This window comes from Cnephaeus nilssonii (assembly GCF_951640355.1).
Source record: "Cnephaeus nilssonii genome assembly, chromosome: 3".
Lineage (NCBI taxonomy): Eukaryota > Metazoa > Chordata > Mammalia > Chiroptera > Vespertilionidae > Cnephaeus > Cnephaeus nilssonii.
Window position 1 is genome coordinate 2,362,270 of NC_137074.1, and position 17,006 is coordinate 2,379,275.

The 17,006-nt window shown below is 62.9% G+C and overlaps 1 protein-coding gene across 1 annotated transcript in view; it reads left to right on the plus strand.

Annotated features, from left to right (window-relative positions):
- Positions 1-9,167, plus strand: part of CLIC6 (chloride intracellular channel 6) — a gene marked incomplete at its 5' end in the record, with an annotated part of 35,025 nt that extends 25,858 nt beyond the window's left edge. Inside the window, 7 exon segments of the mRNA XM_079767251.1 lie at positions 2,779-2,888; positions 3,556-3,681; positions 4,196-4,220; positions 4,222-4,303; positions 4,944-5,005; positions 5,007-5,126; positions 8,896-9,167. Coding sequence (XP_079623377.1) covers positions 2,779-2,888; positions 3,556-3,681; positions 4,196-4,220; positions 4,222-4,303; positions 4,944-5,005; positions 5,007-5,126; positions 8,896-9,057 — 687 coding nt within the window. The 3' untranslated portion in view covers positions 9,058-9,167.
- Positions 9,168-17,006: the final 7,839 nt, after the last annotated feature.

Genomic DNA, 17,006 nt, shown 5'->3' on the forward strand with positions numbered 1-17,006 from the left:
TTCTCAGCCCCGCCCCCACCAGGTGGACTGGCCAATGGGAATTCTCAGCCCCTCCCCTCCACAGGTGGACTGGCCAATGGGAATTCTCAGCTCCTCCCCTCCACAGGTGGACTGGCCAATGGGAATTCTCAGCCCCGCCCCCACCAGGTGGACTGGCCAATGGGAATTCTCAGCCCCTCCCCTCCACAGGTGGACTGGCCAATGGGAATTCTCAGCCCCTCCCCCACCAGGTGGACTGGCCAATGGGAATTCTCAGCCCCCCCTCCACCAGGTGGACTGGCCAATGGGAATTCTCAGCCCCTCTCCACAGGTGGACTGGCCAATGGGAATTCTCAGCCCCTCCCCCACCAGGTGGACTGGCCAATGGGAATTCTCCTCCCTCCCCCACCAGGTGGACTGGCCAATGGGAATTCTCACCCCCTCTCTCTGCCAGGTGGAATGGCCAATGGGAATTCTCAGTCCGTCCCCTCCACAGGTGGACTGGCCAATGGGAATTCTCAGCCCCTCCCCTCCACAGGTGGACTGGCCAATGGGAATTCTCAGCCCCTCCCCTCTGCAGGTAGACTGGCCAATGGGAATTCTCAGCCCCTCCCCTCCGCAGGTGGACTGGCCAATGGGAATTCTCAGCCCCTCCCCCACCAGGTGGACTGGCCAATGGGAATTCTCAGCCCCCCCTCCACAGGTGGACTGGCCAATGGGAATTCTCACCCCCTCCCCCACCAGGTGGAATGGCCAATGGGAATTCTCAGTCTTTCCCCTCCACAGGTGGACTGGCCAATGGGAATTCTCAGCCCCTCCCCTCCACAGGTGGACTGGCCAATAAATGCTGGGGGAGGAAGGGCGAGCCAGAGGGGTTGGAAGGGTGTGAGCAAGCACCCAGCGTTTAGGGGGCTCTGAGTTCAGTTATCTGGGTGTCTGGGTGCCTCCTTATGTGTGTACAGTCCACCCATTATGTTCATGAGCCCCTGGCATCCCATCACGTTGGGGGAGCCTGTTAACAGCTCCGATTCCTGGGCCCCGTGGCAGACCTGGATCCAATGTCTACTCGTTTTTTTGTTTTTAAGGGAGAGGGAGAGAGAAATAGGAACATCAGTGATGAGAGAGAATCATTGATCGGCTGCTTCCTGCACGCCCCACACCGGGGATCAGCCCGCAACCCGGGCCTGTGCCCTGACCGGGAATGGATCTGTGACCTCCTGGTTCCTAGCTTGACAGGCTCGGCTCCTCTGTCATCAGCACCACAACCTCGCCTGAGGCCTGTGGCGTGAGAAAGGTGGACGGGAAAGGCGAGTTTCAGAATGGCCTTTGGTGGTCTGGGTTCCGCCACCTCCTTTCTCACATCTCCTTCCCTCCACCAGCCTCTCTCCTCCGCGGGGGCGCGTCCTCAGTACGCACCGTGCCTGCCTTTGGGGCTGTGTGTGGATGTGACCTGCTTCGGGGCATCAGCGGAATGGTTTCCTCACCTCCCGCCCTCAGCGCCCACTGTGTAACAATCTCCCTCGTAAGCACCACGGCTCCCATCCCTGCCTCCCGGGAACCAGAGGCGGGTGTGAACGCTGTGCCGGCTCCAGGGCTCCGGGGCTCCAGGGCGCTCAGGGTGCCAGTTCCTCTTCGCAGCGGAGCGCAGCCCAGAGGGCTGGCTGGTGTCTCGGTGGGACAGGCTGCTGGGCTGTTCTAAGCTCGGTCACCCCGGCGGGGCAAGGGGTGTGGTGGAGGGGATGGAGAGCCACCCCAGGGGCGAGGGGTGTGGTGGAGGGGATGGAGAGCCACCCCAGAGGCGAGGGGTGTGGTGGAGGGGATGGAGAGCCACCCCAGGGGCGAGGGGTGTGGTGGAGGGGATGGAGAGCCACCCCAGGGGCGAGGGGTGGCTCCTGGAGAGGATGGAGAGCCGAGCAGGGACGGAGCGCCTTTCTCCTTTGCCTTTGTAACAGAGGGAGCTCCCTCCCCGCCTACACTCTGCACAGCTCCTGGAGGCCCGGCGAGGCAGGCAGTCATGGGGGGAGGGTGCGGGTATCCTCGCCGTCCTCCTCCCCGCCTTGGCCCAGAGGCCTAGAGACGTGTGTTCCCAGCACCGTGACCACTCACACACTTACAGCGATTTGGGTGCGCACTGCGGCCTCCGGCATCGAGGCTGGCTCCCACCACGGCCTCTCTCCTTGCAGACCACGGCCTCTCTCCTTGCAGGCCACGGCCTCTCTCCTTGCAGAACACGGCCTCTCTCTTTGCAGGCCACGGCCTCTCTCCTTGCAGGCCATGGCCTCTCTCCTTGCAGGCCACGGCCTCTCTCTTTGCAGGCCACGGCCTCTCTCCTTGCAGGCCACGGCCTCTCTCCTTGCAGACCACGGTCTCTGTCCTTGCAGGCCACGGCCTCTCTCCTTGCAGGCCACGACCTCTCTCCTTGCAGGCCACGGCCTCTCTCCTTGCAGGCCACGGTCTCTGTCCTTGCAGGCCACGGCCTCTCTCCTTGCAGACCACGGTCTCTGTCCTTGCAGGCCACGGCCTCTCTCCTTGCAGGCCACGACCTCTCTCCTTGCAGGCCACGGCCTCTCTCCTTGCAGACCACGGCCTCTGTCCTTGCAGGCCACGGCCTCTCTGCTTGCAGGCCATGGTCTCTCTCTTTGCAGACCACGGTCTCTGTCCTTGCAGGCCACGGCCTCTCTCCTTGCAGACCACGGCCTCTCTCCTTACAGACCACGTCCTCTCTCCTTGCAGGCCACGGCCTCTCTCTTTGCAGACCACGGCCTCTCTCCTTGCAGACCATGGCCTCTCTCTTTGCAGGCCGGCTGTGACGGGGAGAGCATCGGGAACTGCCCCTTTTCTCAGCGCCTCTTTATGATTCTCTGGCTAAAGGGCGTCATATTTAATGTGACAACAGTGGACCTGAAAAGGTAAGACAAGGTTCCTGCGTTATCGAAATAACGGCTTAATTCCTCTCTCTCTCTCTCTCTCTCTCTCTCTCTCTCTCTCTCTCTCACACACACACACACACACACACACACGTGCGAACGCGCGCACACACACACACACACACACACACACACACACGGGCAGTAAAACTCATGGCATTCTTGCCAGCATGTCTTTCCTCGGTCAGGACCCTGCATTGGCTTGATTGTGAGTGAGCAGCAGTTACACACACACACACACCAAGGCACATGGCGTAAGCACGGGCATGTCCATCCTCAGCCAGGACCCTGCTTTGGCCTGACTGTGGGTGAGCAGTAGTTACAGGCCCGGGTCACAGGGAATCAGGACCGAGTAGGAGTTGGGGCGCCAGAAGGAGCCTGCTCCCCAGTTCCTGGTCAGCCATAGCTCCCCACAGGCCCGGGAGCACCATCCTGGCCGGGGCCTGGGGAGAGCTCACTCGCACCTCCGTGGCCAGAGAGGGGCCACGCGGCCACGGCCCCTGAGACACTGCAGAGGCCCCGTCTCCTCTCAGGTGCTCGCGGGTTCCTCTTTCGTGGGGAGGACGTGCTAAGCCTGGGGAATGGAGCGACCCCTGGGGCTGCCGACAAAGCTGCCGTCTGCCCCCCCCCCCCGCCCTCCCTCCCCCAGGAAACCCGCGGACCTGCAGAACCTGGCTCCTGGGACCAACCCGCCTTTCATGACCTTCGATGGCGAGGTCAAGACGGACGTGAACAAGATCGAGGAGTTCTTGGAGGAGCGCCTGGCTCCGCCCAGGTGGGCCTCAGGGGCCAGCCTCACGCCGGCCCCCACGGTCCCCGCTTCCCAGGCAGCTCGAAAGCCTTGGCCGTGGGAGTCGCTCCTCGCCGCCCCCCGCCCCCCGGGGTGTGCCACAGCCAATGGGGGGGCGGGGGGGGGGGGACTTGAAGCCCGAGAGAAGGGCTTCGCTCCGAGCCTGCAGCTCGGCAGGTCGGCTTCGAAGGCAGGAAGTGGGTGGGGCGGTCGGTGCCTGGGGGCTGCCCACCTCCTAGGTGAGCCTGGACCCGGAATGGAACCTTCTAGTCCAGCACCTTCCTTTGAGTAGGGAGGGAGCGAAGACCAGGGCGGGCCAGGTGCTCGGGTCGGGAGCAATCAGTCCTGACCTTCCTCCCCGCCCCCCGGCCCGAACCTTGGAGAGGAAAAGCTTAGGAAACACTCAGTTTTTTATCCACTCAGACCCCCCCCCCCCCCCCCCCCCGTCATCCCCATCAGACATGGCTTCTCTGTGACATTCCAACTGGAATTTTCCAAGGTACCCTAAGCTGGGGACCCGGCACCCCCGAGTCCAACTCCGCCGGCGACGACGTGTTTGCCAAGTTCTCCGCGTTTGTCAAGAACACCAGGAAGGGTGCGCACGAGAGTGAGTGTCGGCACCTTCCGGTCTGTGTCTGGCGTGGCCCCCCTCGGCTCCGTGTGGCTTCTGGGGTCCTGGGATTGTGCCTCACGGCAGCGGGGAGATAGGAAACGTGCCCCCCAACTCTGGATCCGCACGTGGGTTTCACAGACACGGCCTCTAGGGCTGGGCGCCAGAAACACGTGTTTTAGGGCGAAGCACTCACCCGGGGTGCCGGGCCCAGCTGCACCCCGAGTCAGTTTAAGTGACGCTGCCACCAGGGCCTGCTCCACAGTAGGGTTTCCATAGAGACGTGGAAAGAAGTGAGTGAGCTCCAGACACAGCAGTGGGGGGTAGGCGGCCGTGGGGTATAGATGGCAGTGGGGAGTGGGTGGCAGTGGGGGGGTGGGTGGCCATGGGGTGTAGATGGCAGTGGGTGTAGGCGGCAGTGCGGGGTAGGCGGCAGTGGGGGTTAGATGGCAGTGGGTGTAGGCGGCAGTGCGGGGTAGGCGGCAGTGGGGGTTAGATGGCAGTGGGTGTAGGCGGCAGTGGGGGTGGGGAGTGGACGCAGAGTTGTGTTCGGGGGGAGAGTGAGGCCACGCCAGCCTCCTCCCGCCCTCTGGAGAGAGGGGCGACCCCCCTGTCTCTGTCGTGCCCTCTGCCCTAGGCCACGAGCGGAGCCTGCTGCGGGCGCTGCGGCGGCTGGATGACTACCTGAACAGCCCGCTGCCCCGACGAGGGGGAGGCCGATGGCGCGGAGGACGTGGCCGTGTCCGGCAGGAAGTTCCTCGACGGGGACGAGCTCACGCTGGCCGACTGCAACCTGCTTCCCAAGCTGCACATCATCAAGGTGGGCGGCTCCGGCGCGGACGGGCCCGGGCGTGTGCTGGACCTGGGCTCCGGCGGGCAGGGCACGACCCGAAATGCGAGCGCCGCCCCCGGGTCAGACCCGCTGTTCAGGTGTCCTCCGTCCTCAGGGCGTCCGCCCACTCTCTCCGGGCCTTCCCCACACCTCACCAAGGCCACGCGAACGCCACGGGAGGAACGCGTGATCACACCGTGTTAATGCTCCAGGCTGGGCCTGCTGAGCGGCATCTGAGGAGGAAATGGGGAGGCCGCCGGGGTGGCGATGGCCAGGCAGGAAGCTCCGTGAGGGGGCCAGGGGGGGCCGGTCCTCTCGGGGTCAACAACCTCAGTTCGTTCGTTCATTCTCTCTCTCTCTTCTCTCTCTCTCTCTCTCTCTCTCTCTCTCTCTCTCTGGTCAACAACCTCAGTTCGTTCGTTCATTCTCTCTCTCTCCTCTCTCCTCTCTCTCTCTCTCTCTCTCTCTCCTCTTCTCTCCTCTCTCCTCTCTCCTCTCTCCTCTCTCCTCTCTCCTCTCTCCTCTCTCCTCTCTCCTCTCTCCTCTCTCCTCTCTCCTCTCTCCTCTCTCCTCTCTCTCCCTCTATCTCTCTCTCTTTCCCTCTTGCCTTTTTTCTTTCTTTTAAATATATTTTTATCGATTTCAGAGAGGAAGGGAGAGGGAGAGATAGAAACATCGATGATGAGAGAGAATCACTGATCGGCTGCCTCCTGCACGCCCCCTACTAGGGATCCAGCCTGCAACCCGGGCCTGTGCCCTGACCGGGAATGGAACTGTGACCTCCTGGTTCACAGGTCGATGTTCAACCACGGAGCCACACCGGCCGGGCAACAGCCTCAGTTCTTAACATCAACCCCACAGCTGGGAGCAGGGACAGCTCTCTGGCTCGGCCGCGGCCGGATCTGGCGTCCTGTCCGCCCAGATGTTGCACGTAAAATGAAAGTCACGGGTCATGTATCATTAGGCTGAGAGACGCCCTGGAACGGTGGTTCTTCAGCATGAGAATTGTAGAAACGTGAACCCCTCGACCTGGCCCCTGACCTTCTAACTCAGAATTCTGGGAGTGACCCTGAGATTCGGGGCTGCTGGTCCCACTCTGCAATGCTTGGCCATGGCTGTTCCTCAGGGGTGCCCCAGCCCCTCTGTCACCTGCACGTGTCAGCTATTGGGTCATTATCACCACTGCTGTGCCCTTGACCTCAGGGACCTCAGATGCCCCAGGAAGAAGTCGCGTTCTGGGGCATCTCTGTTATTCACGCCCCACGGGTCCAGAGCTGGGTCCTTGGTCTCGGAGGACGGGGGATGGGAGAGAAGACACAGGGACCCTGTGCGAGAGATACATCTATCTGTTGCCCCCTATACACGCCCAGACTGCACCCCAACTGGGGCTTAAACCTGCAACCTAGGTATGTGCCCCGACAGGGAATCAAACCTGTGACCTTCTGGTGCCCAGGATGATGCTCCAAACAACTATGCCACACCCACCGGGGCCTGAGCTTCATTTTCAGCCATGGTGACCTCCTGTGAGCCTCAGAGTGGAGGATGCCTAACCTGACCCCTGACCCTGAACCTGACCCTAATGGTAACCCCTAATGTGTCCCCTGTGACCGAGTGTAGAACAGTCTTCGGTGAAACTGTTTGAGGGTCAAGATCCAAATTGGTCAACCAGTGGCCCCGCCTCACGCCCTGGGCCCTTCACGCTGTTGCACGTGGTTGGTGCAATAGGTCTTCATCACCAGAGAGAACCCTGTGGGCCCTCTGTGGGTGCCGATGATCAGAAAGGGGAGGGGAGGACGAGGAGACGGGAACCGGCGGAAAGGCTGCGGAAACACGCACCTGATGAAGCATTGCTCCCATAAACTGCAGAACGTTCTACAGCCTCCGAGAAACGGAGGAGTGCATGGGTCTTTGGAGAAAAAAACTCAAAGACAGCACACAGACGTCAAAAAATAAATCTAATCTCATGAGAAGAGGAACATCAGGCTGGCAGAGCTCAGGAAGAAGACAAATAACATCACTTCAGACGTAGAGGCTAGATGAGAAGTAACAAGAAGTAGAATGGACGTTGCAGGCCTGAGCCAGGGACTTGGAGGGTGCGCCTGGGAACACCACCCCCAACCAGGCCGAGGAGGACCCGGAGGGCGGCTCCCGGATGTACACAACCAGGCACCAGAGGACAGGAAGGGGAAACAAAAAAAGGGAGGGGGGGGGGGGGCTCACAGGGAAAGACCTTTGAACTAAAGGATGCCCCAGACCTTCCGTTTAAACAATATGCCATTGTCTGGCCGGTGTGGCTCAGTGGTTGAGTGATGACCTATGAACCAGGAGGTCACGGTTCGATTCCTGGTCAGGGCACAGGCCTGGGTCGCAGGATCGATCCCTAGTGGGGATGTGTAGGAGGCAGCCGATCGATGCTTCTCTCTCATCATTGATCTTTCTCTTTCTCTCTCTCTCTGAAATCAATAAAAATATATTTAAAAACAAAACAAAACAAAAGCCACGATGGCAAAGGGAAAGCAGGCAAGTGCACACACCAGGATCGTGGCCACGAACATCAGCAAGAAGGAACGCGAGGGGCCGACGGGCAGCGAAGCGGAGGCCGGCTCCAGGCCGTGCGTCCTGTTGGCGGCCGCACTGCATCCGTGCTGCTGGCCCCCCCATCCGAGAAACAAGCCCCAAAGGCCTTCTAGTCTGTGGTTACGCCAGGCCCCTTCCTTCAGACATCGCAGATCGGAGCCGCTGTATGTGGCCCCAGGTCCCCGCTAGGGGATGAGTCGTGTCCCTCAAGTTCACATGTTGAAGCCCCAACGCCGGGACCTCGGACGTGACCTGACTTGGGAACAGGGTCTTTGCGGTTCCTGTCGATGAGTCGGGTCACGTTGAGGTGATATTGGAGTCAGGGGGCCCCAACCCAGCATGATTATAAAAGGGGGACAGTGGGCGCAGGGACACCCGGTGAGAACCGTGCAGAGTGGGGTTACGCTGTCCCAGGACCAGGAACCGGCAGAAGCCGGGAGGGGGACCAGACACGGTCCCCCACGGCCTTCAGAGGGCGCGGCCCCCGACACCCCCGTCTTGGACTGCTGCCCACCAGGACTCAGAGCAGAAAGGTGTGTTGTTAGTGCCCAGCTCGGGGTGCGCTGTCCAGGCAGCCCTAGGGCACCGACAATAGTCCCCACGGGGGACCCCTCCTTTCCACTACTTCCCCAACAGCACCCTGCAGTCAGGGGAACGCCGCACTTCCTGTCCGTTCCTTGCCCTTACTGGGTCCCCAGGGTAAGGACCCGAGTCCGTCCGTCCTCTGCACCCCGCGGACCACAATGCAAGGACCCTCAGGGGCAGAAGGCGGGGCGTCTGCAGGCCTCACAGACAGGTGGGGATCAGGAGGCCCGACGCGGACTTCACAGAGGACTGAGCACAGTCGGAACCGAAGATCCGCCCTGAACCCTCTGCCCCCAGCCCCCGGGCGGCACAGCCCCCGGAGGAACCTGCGGGGCCGCGGGGAGTTCAGGGACACAGAGCAGGGCCGGTCGTGGGCTGCCAGGCCCGGCTGTGAGGACTGGGGGGCCGCCTGGCCTGGGGCACCGTGTGGGGGCCGGTACCTCTCTAACCTGCCCCGTCCCCAGTGTGTCCCCTGAGAAGGCAGCGTAACCAGGGCCGCCGGGGCCTCAGGGTGACAGAGGGCCACCCCCTCAGGGAGGGCGCCAGCTCCCTGAGCTGCCGGGAGCCCCTCTGACCGTTTCCTCTCCATTTTCAGATCGTGGCCAAGAGGTACCGAGACTTTGAATTTCCCGCTGACATGACCGGCATCTCGAGGTACCTGAGGAACGCCTACGCCAGGGACGAGTTCACCAACACGTGCCCGGCCGACCGGGAGATCGAGCACGCCTACTCCGACGTGGCCAAGAGGATGAAGTGAAGCGGGGCCGGCCCGGGCCGCGGGGCGAGGCTCCGGACAGCGCACTCTGCGTCCCCCGCAATGGCCACCCTCTGCCAGAGAGCACCCCGTTTTAGTAACGCCGCGCCCAGGCTGACCCCCCGACCACCCGGCGGCCCGGGCCTCGGCACCGTCCCCTCCCGCGTGCGTCCGAGCAGCACCAGCACCGCCCGCTGTCCCCTCCGCCTGTCTCTTCGTCGCCGCCTTTGACGGCCGCTGGCGTTGGGACGTTTAGGGCACGTGTTTTGCAGTTTAAGTTTCAAAGCCAATCAGGTTTGGGTTCAGTGCCTCCTTTAATTAAAAAAAAAAAATCTGCCTCTGATAGTTCTCAAAATCATGGTTCGCCTGCTTTTCTCTCAAAGAGTATTTTAACTTTTTTCGGAATGAAACCACTGTTTCTGTAATTACACAATAATATGTGCCGGTTTTAACCTTTTAGCACAATGTCACCGATAATCGAAGGGGTCTCCAGACCTTCCACGTCTCTCCCCCCCACCCCCCATTTCATTCCTGGTGATGCTGCAGTACGTAGTTTTGAAGGACTGGCTGGCGAGGGGCCTCTTGTGTTGCCTCGACGATAACTGGAGGACCCAGCACAAACAGACCCGGCCGTGCAGGGTAGGGAGGTGGCTGCCACCGCGTGTCCAGGGTGGAGAGTGGTGGAGCCCAGGGACCCACGGGGACCGGCGGGGACCAGGAGCTGCGCTGGCCCCGCTCTGCCGCGGTGATGCCCTCGCCTCAGGTCCCAGGGGACCCGGCCGGCCAGGAGTGCCTGCCTCCCAGCCCTGCCCCCTGCCATCTCTCCCCCGCCCCTCCCTCGGAGCCCTGCCCCCAGCATCAGCCGCAGCGGGGAGAATTCCCTGCCCCGGTTACAGGGAGTCGAGCCCCAGCTCCCGGACGGACGAGGGCCCTCTCTCAGCCCCGACACTGCGCCTGGTCAGTGCCGCGTGGGCCAGCCTGGTTCTCGCCGCCGCTCTGCCCTTGGTCATGTCCTCTCGAAGTCAGGACGGGAGAACCCAGAGAGATGAAGTTCAGGGCGACTGCGGCGGTTCTGGTAATCCGTGGAGCTGGGAGGAAGTGGAAACCACTGGCTCAGAGCTTTCTGGGAGCGGGGGCTCCCCTCCCGTGTCCCCGCAGCCCTCAGCCTGTGTGGGCTGGGGGGGGCTCCGCTCAGGCCTCCGGGGGGAGGACCAGACCGCCCAGGGCTTAAGTATCACCTGCCCCCCGCCCCCCCGCCGTTCCTCTGCCGTTTACACGCATCGCACCAACCCTCTGGGCGAGCGGATGGGGGCCTGTGGTTCCGGCTCAGATGCTCATTAAGGAAAGAGACTCCGCCAGCGCGCTGGGCGGTTCGTGTGGAGGCGGGTCAGATGGGATCTCACGGGTCTGGGGCCCAGCGAGCCGTGTCCACGGGAGAGTCGCCGTGTCTGCCACGGGTCACCAGCACACGCTTCACCTCTGCTTAGGAGCCAGGTCTGTAAGAGGAGTTTGCGACGTCACCTTTGAACTGGGTACAGAGGTCGGCTGCCCTCTGTAACTAGTGCTCCCCTCGGACTTTTCCATGTTAACCATGATCTGCGTCAGTGACACGCGCTTTAAGATTAAACCAGTTACAAAGCTGTTCACCGGGGACCGATGTCGTTATTTATTTGTTTGTTTTCGCTTTGCATTCTCCGCTGAGGTGTGAGGAGAAGGCGTGACAGGACACGGCGTTCTTTAAAATGCGAGAGCGGCACCGGGCCAGAGATGCGTGTGTTTGGTTGAGACAACGGCTGAGTGTGAACCACGAGACGTTCCACGGGGCCTCAGGCCTGAAAAGACGCCTGTGACGTCCCTGTCCCGTTGGCTACTGTGTCCCCGGGTCTCTGTGTCCCCGGGTCTCTGTGTACCTGGGTCTGTGTGTACGTGGGTCTCTGTGTCCCTGGGTCTCTCTGTATATCTGGGTCTCTGTGTCCCATTGGCTACTGTGTCCCTGGGTCTCTGTGTACGTGGGTCTCTGTGTACCCGGGTCTGTGTGTACCTGGGTCTCTGTGTACGTGGGTCTCTCTGTGTACCTGGGTCTGTGTGTACCTGGGTCTCTCTGTGTACGTGGGTCTCTGTGTACCTGGGTCTCTGTGTAGATGGGTCTCTGTGTACCTGGGTCTCTCTGTGTACCTGGGTCTCTGTGTACCTGGGTCTCTGTGTACATGAGTCTCTCTGTGTGTACATGGGTCTCTCTGTGTACCTGGGTCTCTGTGTACCTGGGTCTCTGTGTACATGAGTCTCTCTGTGTGTACATGGGTCTCTCTGTGTACCTGGGTCTCTGTGTACATGGGTCTCTGTATACGTGGGTCTCTGTGTACTTGGGTCTCTCTGTGTGTACGTGGGTCTCTCTGTGTGTACGTGGGTCTCTGTGTACCTGGGTCTCTGTGTACCTGGGTCTGTGTACCTGGACAGCTGCATCTCTGCGGGAACATTCAGGTCAAGTTCAGAGCGTGGTGCCACTGGATCCCAAAGGCCTCTGGATTGGCATTATGAGGGCTCTAGCTGGAGTGTTCCCTGAGCTGTAGGACCTGAGGTGGTAATCCACGTGACCCGTAGGTACATCTAGTGGCCATAACTGTGCACCTCAGAAAGCGTTCTTTGTTGCAGCAGGGAGGAGGGTGCAGGTGCGCCTGGCCTTGCTGGCTGTGTCCGGGTCCCGCGGGGAAGGAGGCCCCACGCGGTTGGCTGTGGGACGTGGGTTCACCACCTGTATCTCCTCCTTTTCCCTCGCGCAGCAGGTAGCACCGCAGCTGCAGCTGGGAAACATCTAGGTCCGCCTGAGACCCAGGGAGGGAGCAGAGGGGTTACACCTGGGCCCTGAGACCCAGGGAGGGAGCAGAGGGCTGACACCTGGGCCCTGAGACCCAGGGAGGGAGCAGAGGGGTTACACCTGGGCCCTGAGACCCAGGGAGAGAGCAGAGGGGTTACACCTGGGCCCTGAGACCAGGGAGGGAGCAGAGGGGTTACACCTGGGCCCTGAGACCCAGGGAGGGAGCAGGGGGCTGACACCTGGGCCCTGAGACCCAGGGAGGGAGCAGAGGGCTGACACCTGGGCCCTGAGACCCAGGGAGGGAGCAGAGGGGTTACACGTGGGCCCTGAGACCCAGGGAGAGAGCAGAGGGGTTACACCTGGGCCCTGAGACCAGGGAGGGAGCAGAGGGGTTACACCTGGGCCCTGAGACCCAGGGAGGGAGCAGGGGGCTGACACCTGGGCCCTGAGACCCAGGGAGGGAGCAGAGGGCTGACACCTGGGCCCTGAGACCCAGGGAGGGAGCAGGGGGCTGACACCTGGGCCCTGAGACCCAGGGAGGGAGCAGAGGGGTTACACCTGGGCCCTGAGACCAGGGAGGGAGAAGAGGGGTTACACCTGGGCCCTGAGACCCAGGGAGGGAGCAGAGGGCTGACACCTGGGCCCTGAGACCCAGGGAGGGAGCAGAGGGGTTACACCTGGGCCCTGAGACCCAGGGAGGGAGCAGAGGGGTTACACCTGGGCCCTGAGACCCAGGGAGGGAGCAGAGGGCTGACACCTGGGCCCTGAGACCCAGGGAGGGAGCAGAGGGCTGACACCTGGGCCCTGAGACCCAGGGAGGGAGCAGAGGGGTTACACCTGGGCCCTGAGACCCAGGGAGGGAGCAGAGGGGTTACACCTGGGCCCTGAGACCCAGGGAGGGAGCAGAGGGCTGACACCGGGGCTGCAGATGCGATGAAGAGGTCGGGCCTCGTGGGCACTCGGCCACGGCCGGTGGGCTTCCCTTGGCGTCATCACTCACTCTTGGCCATTGGTGGGGGCAGAGTTAGGGGGATGCCCTGGAGCCAGGGGGGAGCTGGGAGGCCTGGCCCACCCCAGCTTTGCCCTTGACCTGGGGCAGGACCTCAGGCGGTGCCTCCCTGAGCTGCGGCTCCACGCCCTCCTCTTTCAGGCGGGAGCCGAGCTGCCAATCACCAACTAGCGCTCACCGCCGACTTCGAGGACGGCTCCTATGGCGGCTCGGCTCCTACAGCGCCTGCGCTCGGGCTTCCTCTGCGGCTGTGAAGCGCGGCAGCCTGGACACAGATGCTCCGGTGACCTTGCCACCCCTGCCCCTCCACGCCCATCCCCAGCCCCGAGGAGAGGAGAGGCGTGCCCTCTGGTGTGCCTGCATGGTGTGTGCTGAGCAAGGCCACGGGCTCGCCCATGTCCTGTCAGGGACCTCTCTCCTGCGGTGAGCACACCCCTCTTCACCACAGCCTCAGGGGACGTGGGGACTGGTGCTCACCAGGGATTCGGACTGGGAGCCTCCCAGCAGCAGGCTGCAGCCCCCAGAGCTCCCAGCCCCCGGACAGGAGCCACCCTGCCACCCCCCCCCCCCCGAGGCCCCATCTCCTCAGCCTCCACAGCGTGGCGGTTACTGCTGACGGTCAACCATCTGCCGAGACACCTCGGCAAGTCCCTCACCTCCACGAGGTGCAGGGGTCTGACTTGCAAAGCGAAGGTCATAAGCCATTTTTGTGAAAGCGACTCATTAACAATGTTACACACACTCATTATTTTAAAAATATATATTTTATTGATTTCAGAGAGGAAGGGAGCTGGAGAGAGATAGAAACATCAATGATGAGAGAGAATCATTGATTGGCTGCCCCACGCTGGGGATCAAGCCCATAACCCGGGCATCTGCCCTGACCAGAATCGAACCTGGGACCCTTCAGTCCACAGGCCAACGCTCTGTCCACTGAGCCAAACTGACCGAGCCAAGTCATTATTCTTACGACGATGACTCAGGCTATGATGAGGGCAATTCTCAGGGGGAGGGAGCGAAAGTGAGTGGTCGCAGGTTTCACGGTAGGGGTGTGGGGGGGAGGCGGCCAGGGCTTCCCTGCGGGTCCACAGTCCCGGGTCAGCCCGGACAAGCCCGGGACTGACATGCAGTGGGCGTGTCGTGTGATGGACGCTCCTCCATGCCCAGCATCCTTAGAGCGAGCCACACGCCCCCTCGCCTTGTCCTCCTCACACCGTGAGTCCGTGTCCCGCAGAGGAAGTTACTGGAGGATGCGTCCCGGGGTTGTAGCGAGTAAGTGGTACAGGCAGGGCCTGAGCCCATGCTGCGTGGTCCGCCCGGTTCTGGCCCTGCTCACGTGACCACTGGATGCAGGAGATGGGCCGGGGGGAGGGGGAGAGGGAGGGAGGGAGGGGGAACCCTATAGAGCCTGCCCTGCTGGCTGGGGTTCCAGAGACAGCACCCAGGCCTGGGTTCACCCCTAGTCCCCTGCCACCGGCTACATCCGCGAGGCTTAGGGAAGGGACTCACTGAGGTCACCCGCCCGTGACCCCCTGCACGAGGGCGACATGCACACCCACCCTCGGGATCTCTCTGGAAGCCGCCCCTCTGACCTGCGGGCCCGGGGTGTCCCTGTGGCTCGGGCATCTGGAACAGTCGGCCCAGCTGCCTTCGTCTGTGGGGTGCAGTGAGAAGGTGCCACAACGGGGTGTCATCAACCAACAGAAACCTGTCCTGTCCCAGCTCCGGGGCCAGAGTCTGGGGTGGGGTGTCCGTGGTTCCTCCCAAGGCTGCGGGGTGCGGGGGAGACTGCCCCGGCCGCCGTCCCCCGGCTTCTGGGCGGGCAGCCGCTGTCGGTGATCTGGGCTGTGGCCGCGTCCCTCCAGCTCTGCCTTGTCTCCACGCGTTTCTCGCTGTGTCTGCGACCCCACGGGGTGCCCCCTCACAGGACACCGGTTATGAGGGACCAGGGACCCCCTGCTCCAGCCGGCTTCCTCTCGCCCAATCATACCCGCAGACACGCGGGCTTCCGGGCCAGGGCGCCGCTGAGGCCCCGGGCACCGTGTCTTTCTGGAAGGGACCCGCTGCCGCCGTCACAGCGGCTTGGCGCGGAGTGGCCGTGAGCTCCGCGTCTCGCTGGGCCTCCCTGGTAGCAGGGGGCGTGTCCGCGGGGCCGGGGCGGCTGCGAGAGGGACAGACACACGCACGGCCTGTGTCGCTCCCCAGGGGGTGACGGTTCTCGGTGCGAGGGCCTTGGGCCTCCCGGGCAGAGGCCTGGGGCGGGCGGTGGGCCTCTCCGTGGGCGAGGACCAGGGCCGCGCTCGGCGAGCCCGGGTCACGGTGACCGGTGTCCCCTGGGCCTCAGAAGGTGACCTTTGGGGGCAGGGTCGGTGTGAGGTCATTCGTTGAGATGAGGTCGAGCAGGGGAAGGCGCACCCCTCCGGCCCCATGACGGTCCTCCGAAGGGGAGGAGAGGAGACGCCGAGACGCGGGGAGGTGGCCGTGGGAGGACAGAGGGACGCCGGGAGGTCAGGCGACACAGAGACAGGGCCGGCAGTGACGCGCTGCCAAGCGGCGGGAGCCGGTCCGGCCCGGGAGCTGCAGGAATCGGAGGAGGTTCTGCGTGGAGTGTGGGCAGGAGCCGGCCCTGCGACCCGGGACCGTGGTGGCCAGCGCCGGGCTCGTGCACTTCGTGGGCTGGGTCTGAGCCTGGGCGGCCGCCCCGGCGCTCTGTGGGCCGCCTTCCCTCGAGGGCAGCTGCGCGGGGTCTGGAAGCATCACCCAGCGGTTCCTCGGGTGATGGGGACCTGTGGCCCCTCGCGACCACGTCATTGCCACGCGAGGCTGCCGCTGAACCAGGCCCGGGCTCGGCCCGACGTGTTTCCATTTTCAGTTGAAAATGAAGTTTGGACCGACTTGGGGCTGAGGGGACCTGGGCCAGAGCTGGGACCCGCCGCCGGGCGGGCCGCCGGGACTCGGTGGCGGGAGCTCCTCCGCGCTCTGGGCAGGGCTCCCCGCGGCAGCTGTGTTGTCCTGAGAGCGGACTTGCTGGGAGAGAGGGGTGACTCCGGCCACTGCGCAGGGACGCTCCCGGGCCAGGCCACAGCCGCGCCCGGACCTCCTTCCTTCCGCCCGGCCCTCGGCCCATGCCGCCCGGAGCACTGCCCGCCGCGGCCCTGCGGCTGCTGGGCTCTGTGTCCGTTTCCGCTCGGCGGTCACCCCCGCCCACCCTGGCCCTGAGCCCCTTCTCCAGCCTCAGCCTCACCCCTGAGCTCGGAGGAGGCCGAGACGGGGTGCCCCCTTTGCTGGCTGCACCCCAACTTTCCCAAAGAGTGCTGACTGCGACCGCCTCCCCCTGCCCGTGGGAGCCACTGCAGGTCTGTGCCCCGCCCCTCCCCATGACGCCAGGCCGGCCCAGGTTGAACATGCTATGAGTCTAAAACTGGAATGAAGGAAGCTTAGCGTGGGGCACACACTGTGTGTGTGTGTTGTGCGCCTTTAAAAAGGTATTTGTGCCCAGCTGGTGTGGCTCCATGGTTGAGCATGGACTTATGAACCAGAAGGTCAGGGTTCAGTTCCCGGTCAGGGCACATGCCCGGGTTGCAGACTCGATCCCAGTAGGGGGAGTGCAGGAGGCAGCTGATCAATGGTTCTCTCTCATCATTGATGTTTCTATCTCCCTCTCCCTTCCTCTCTGAAATCAATTAAAAAATATAAAATATAATTTGTATGCTTATTTGTTTAAACACTTGGGTCTAGAGCAAGAAGTCTCTCACTGTGCCAGCCCCGAGCACTAAATCATGAGCACAGACAGCTCAACACCCACGGAGACCCACGGCGCCCCGGGGGCGAAGGCCTCGCTGGTTCACTGGGGAGGCGGCCCGGGCAGCCGCAGGGCGGGATTGCGCTGTCGGAGCAACATCCCCTTCCCTGCATGTCTGGAGGCGCGCTGGCCGCGGGCGTGGGAGGCAGAGGTGTCAACAACCCTGCACAGAGTCTCCAGGCAATTCATCCCGTTGGCCCGGCGCCGGGAGTCACAGTCAGATCTCGGCTTCTTCAAAGCCTTCTCGCTGCGGATCTTCCAAATAAAAAATAAACATGGAGGGCAATTACCTTCCCTTCGTCCCGTGGATGTGCGCAGGAGCGATG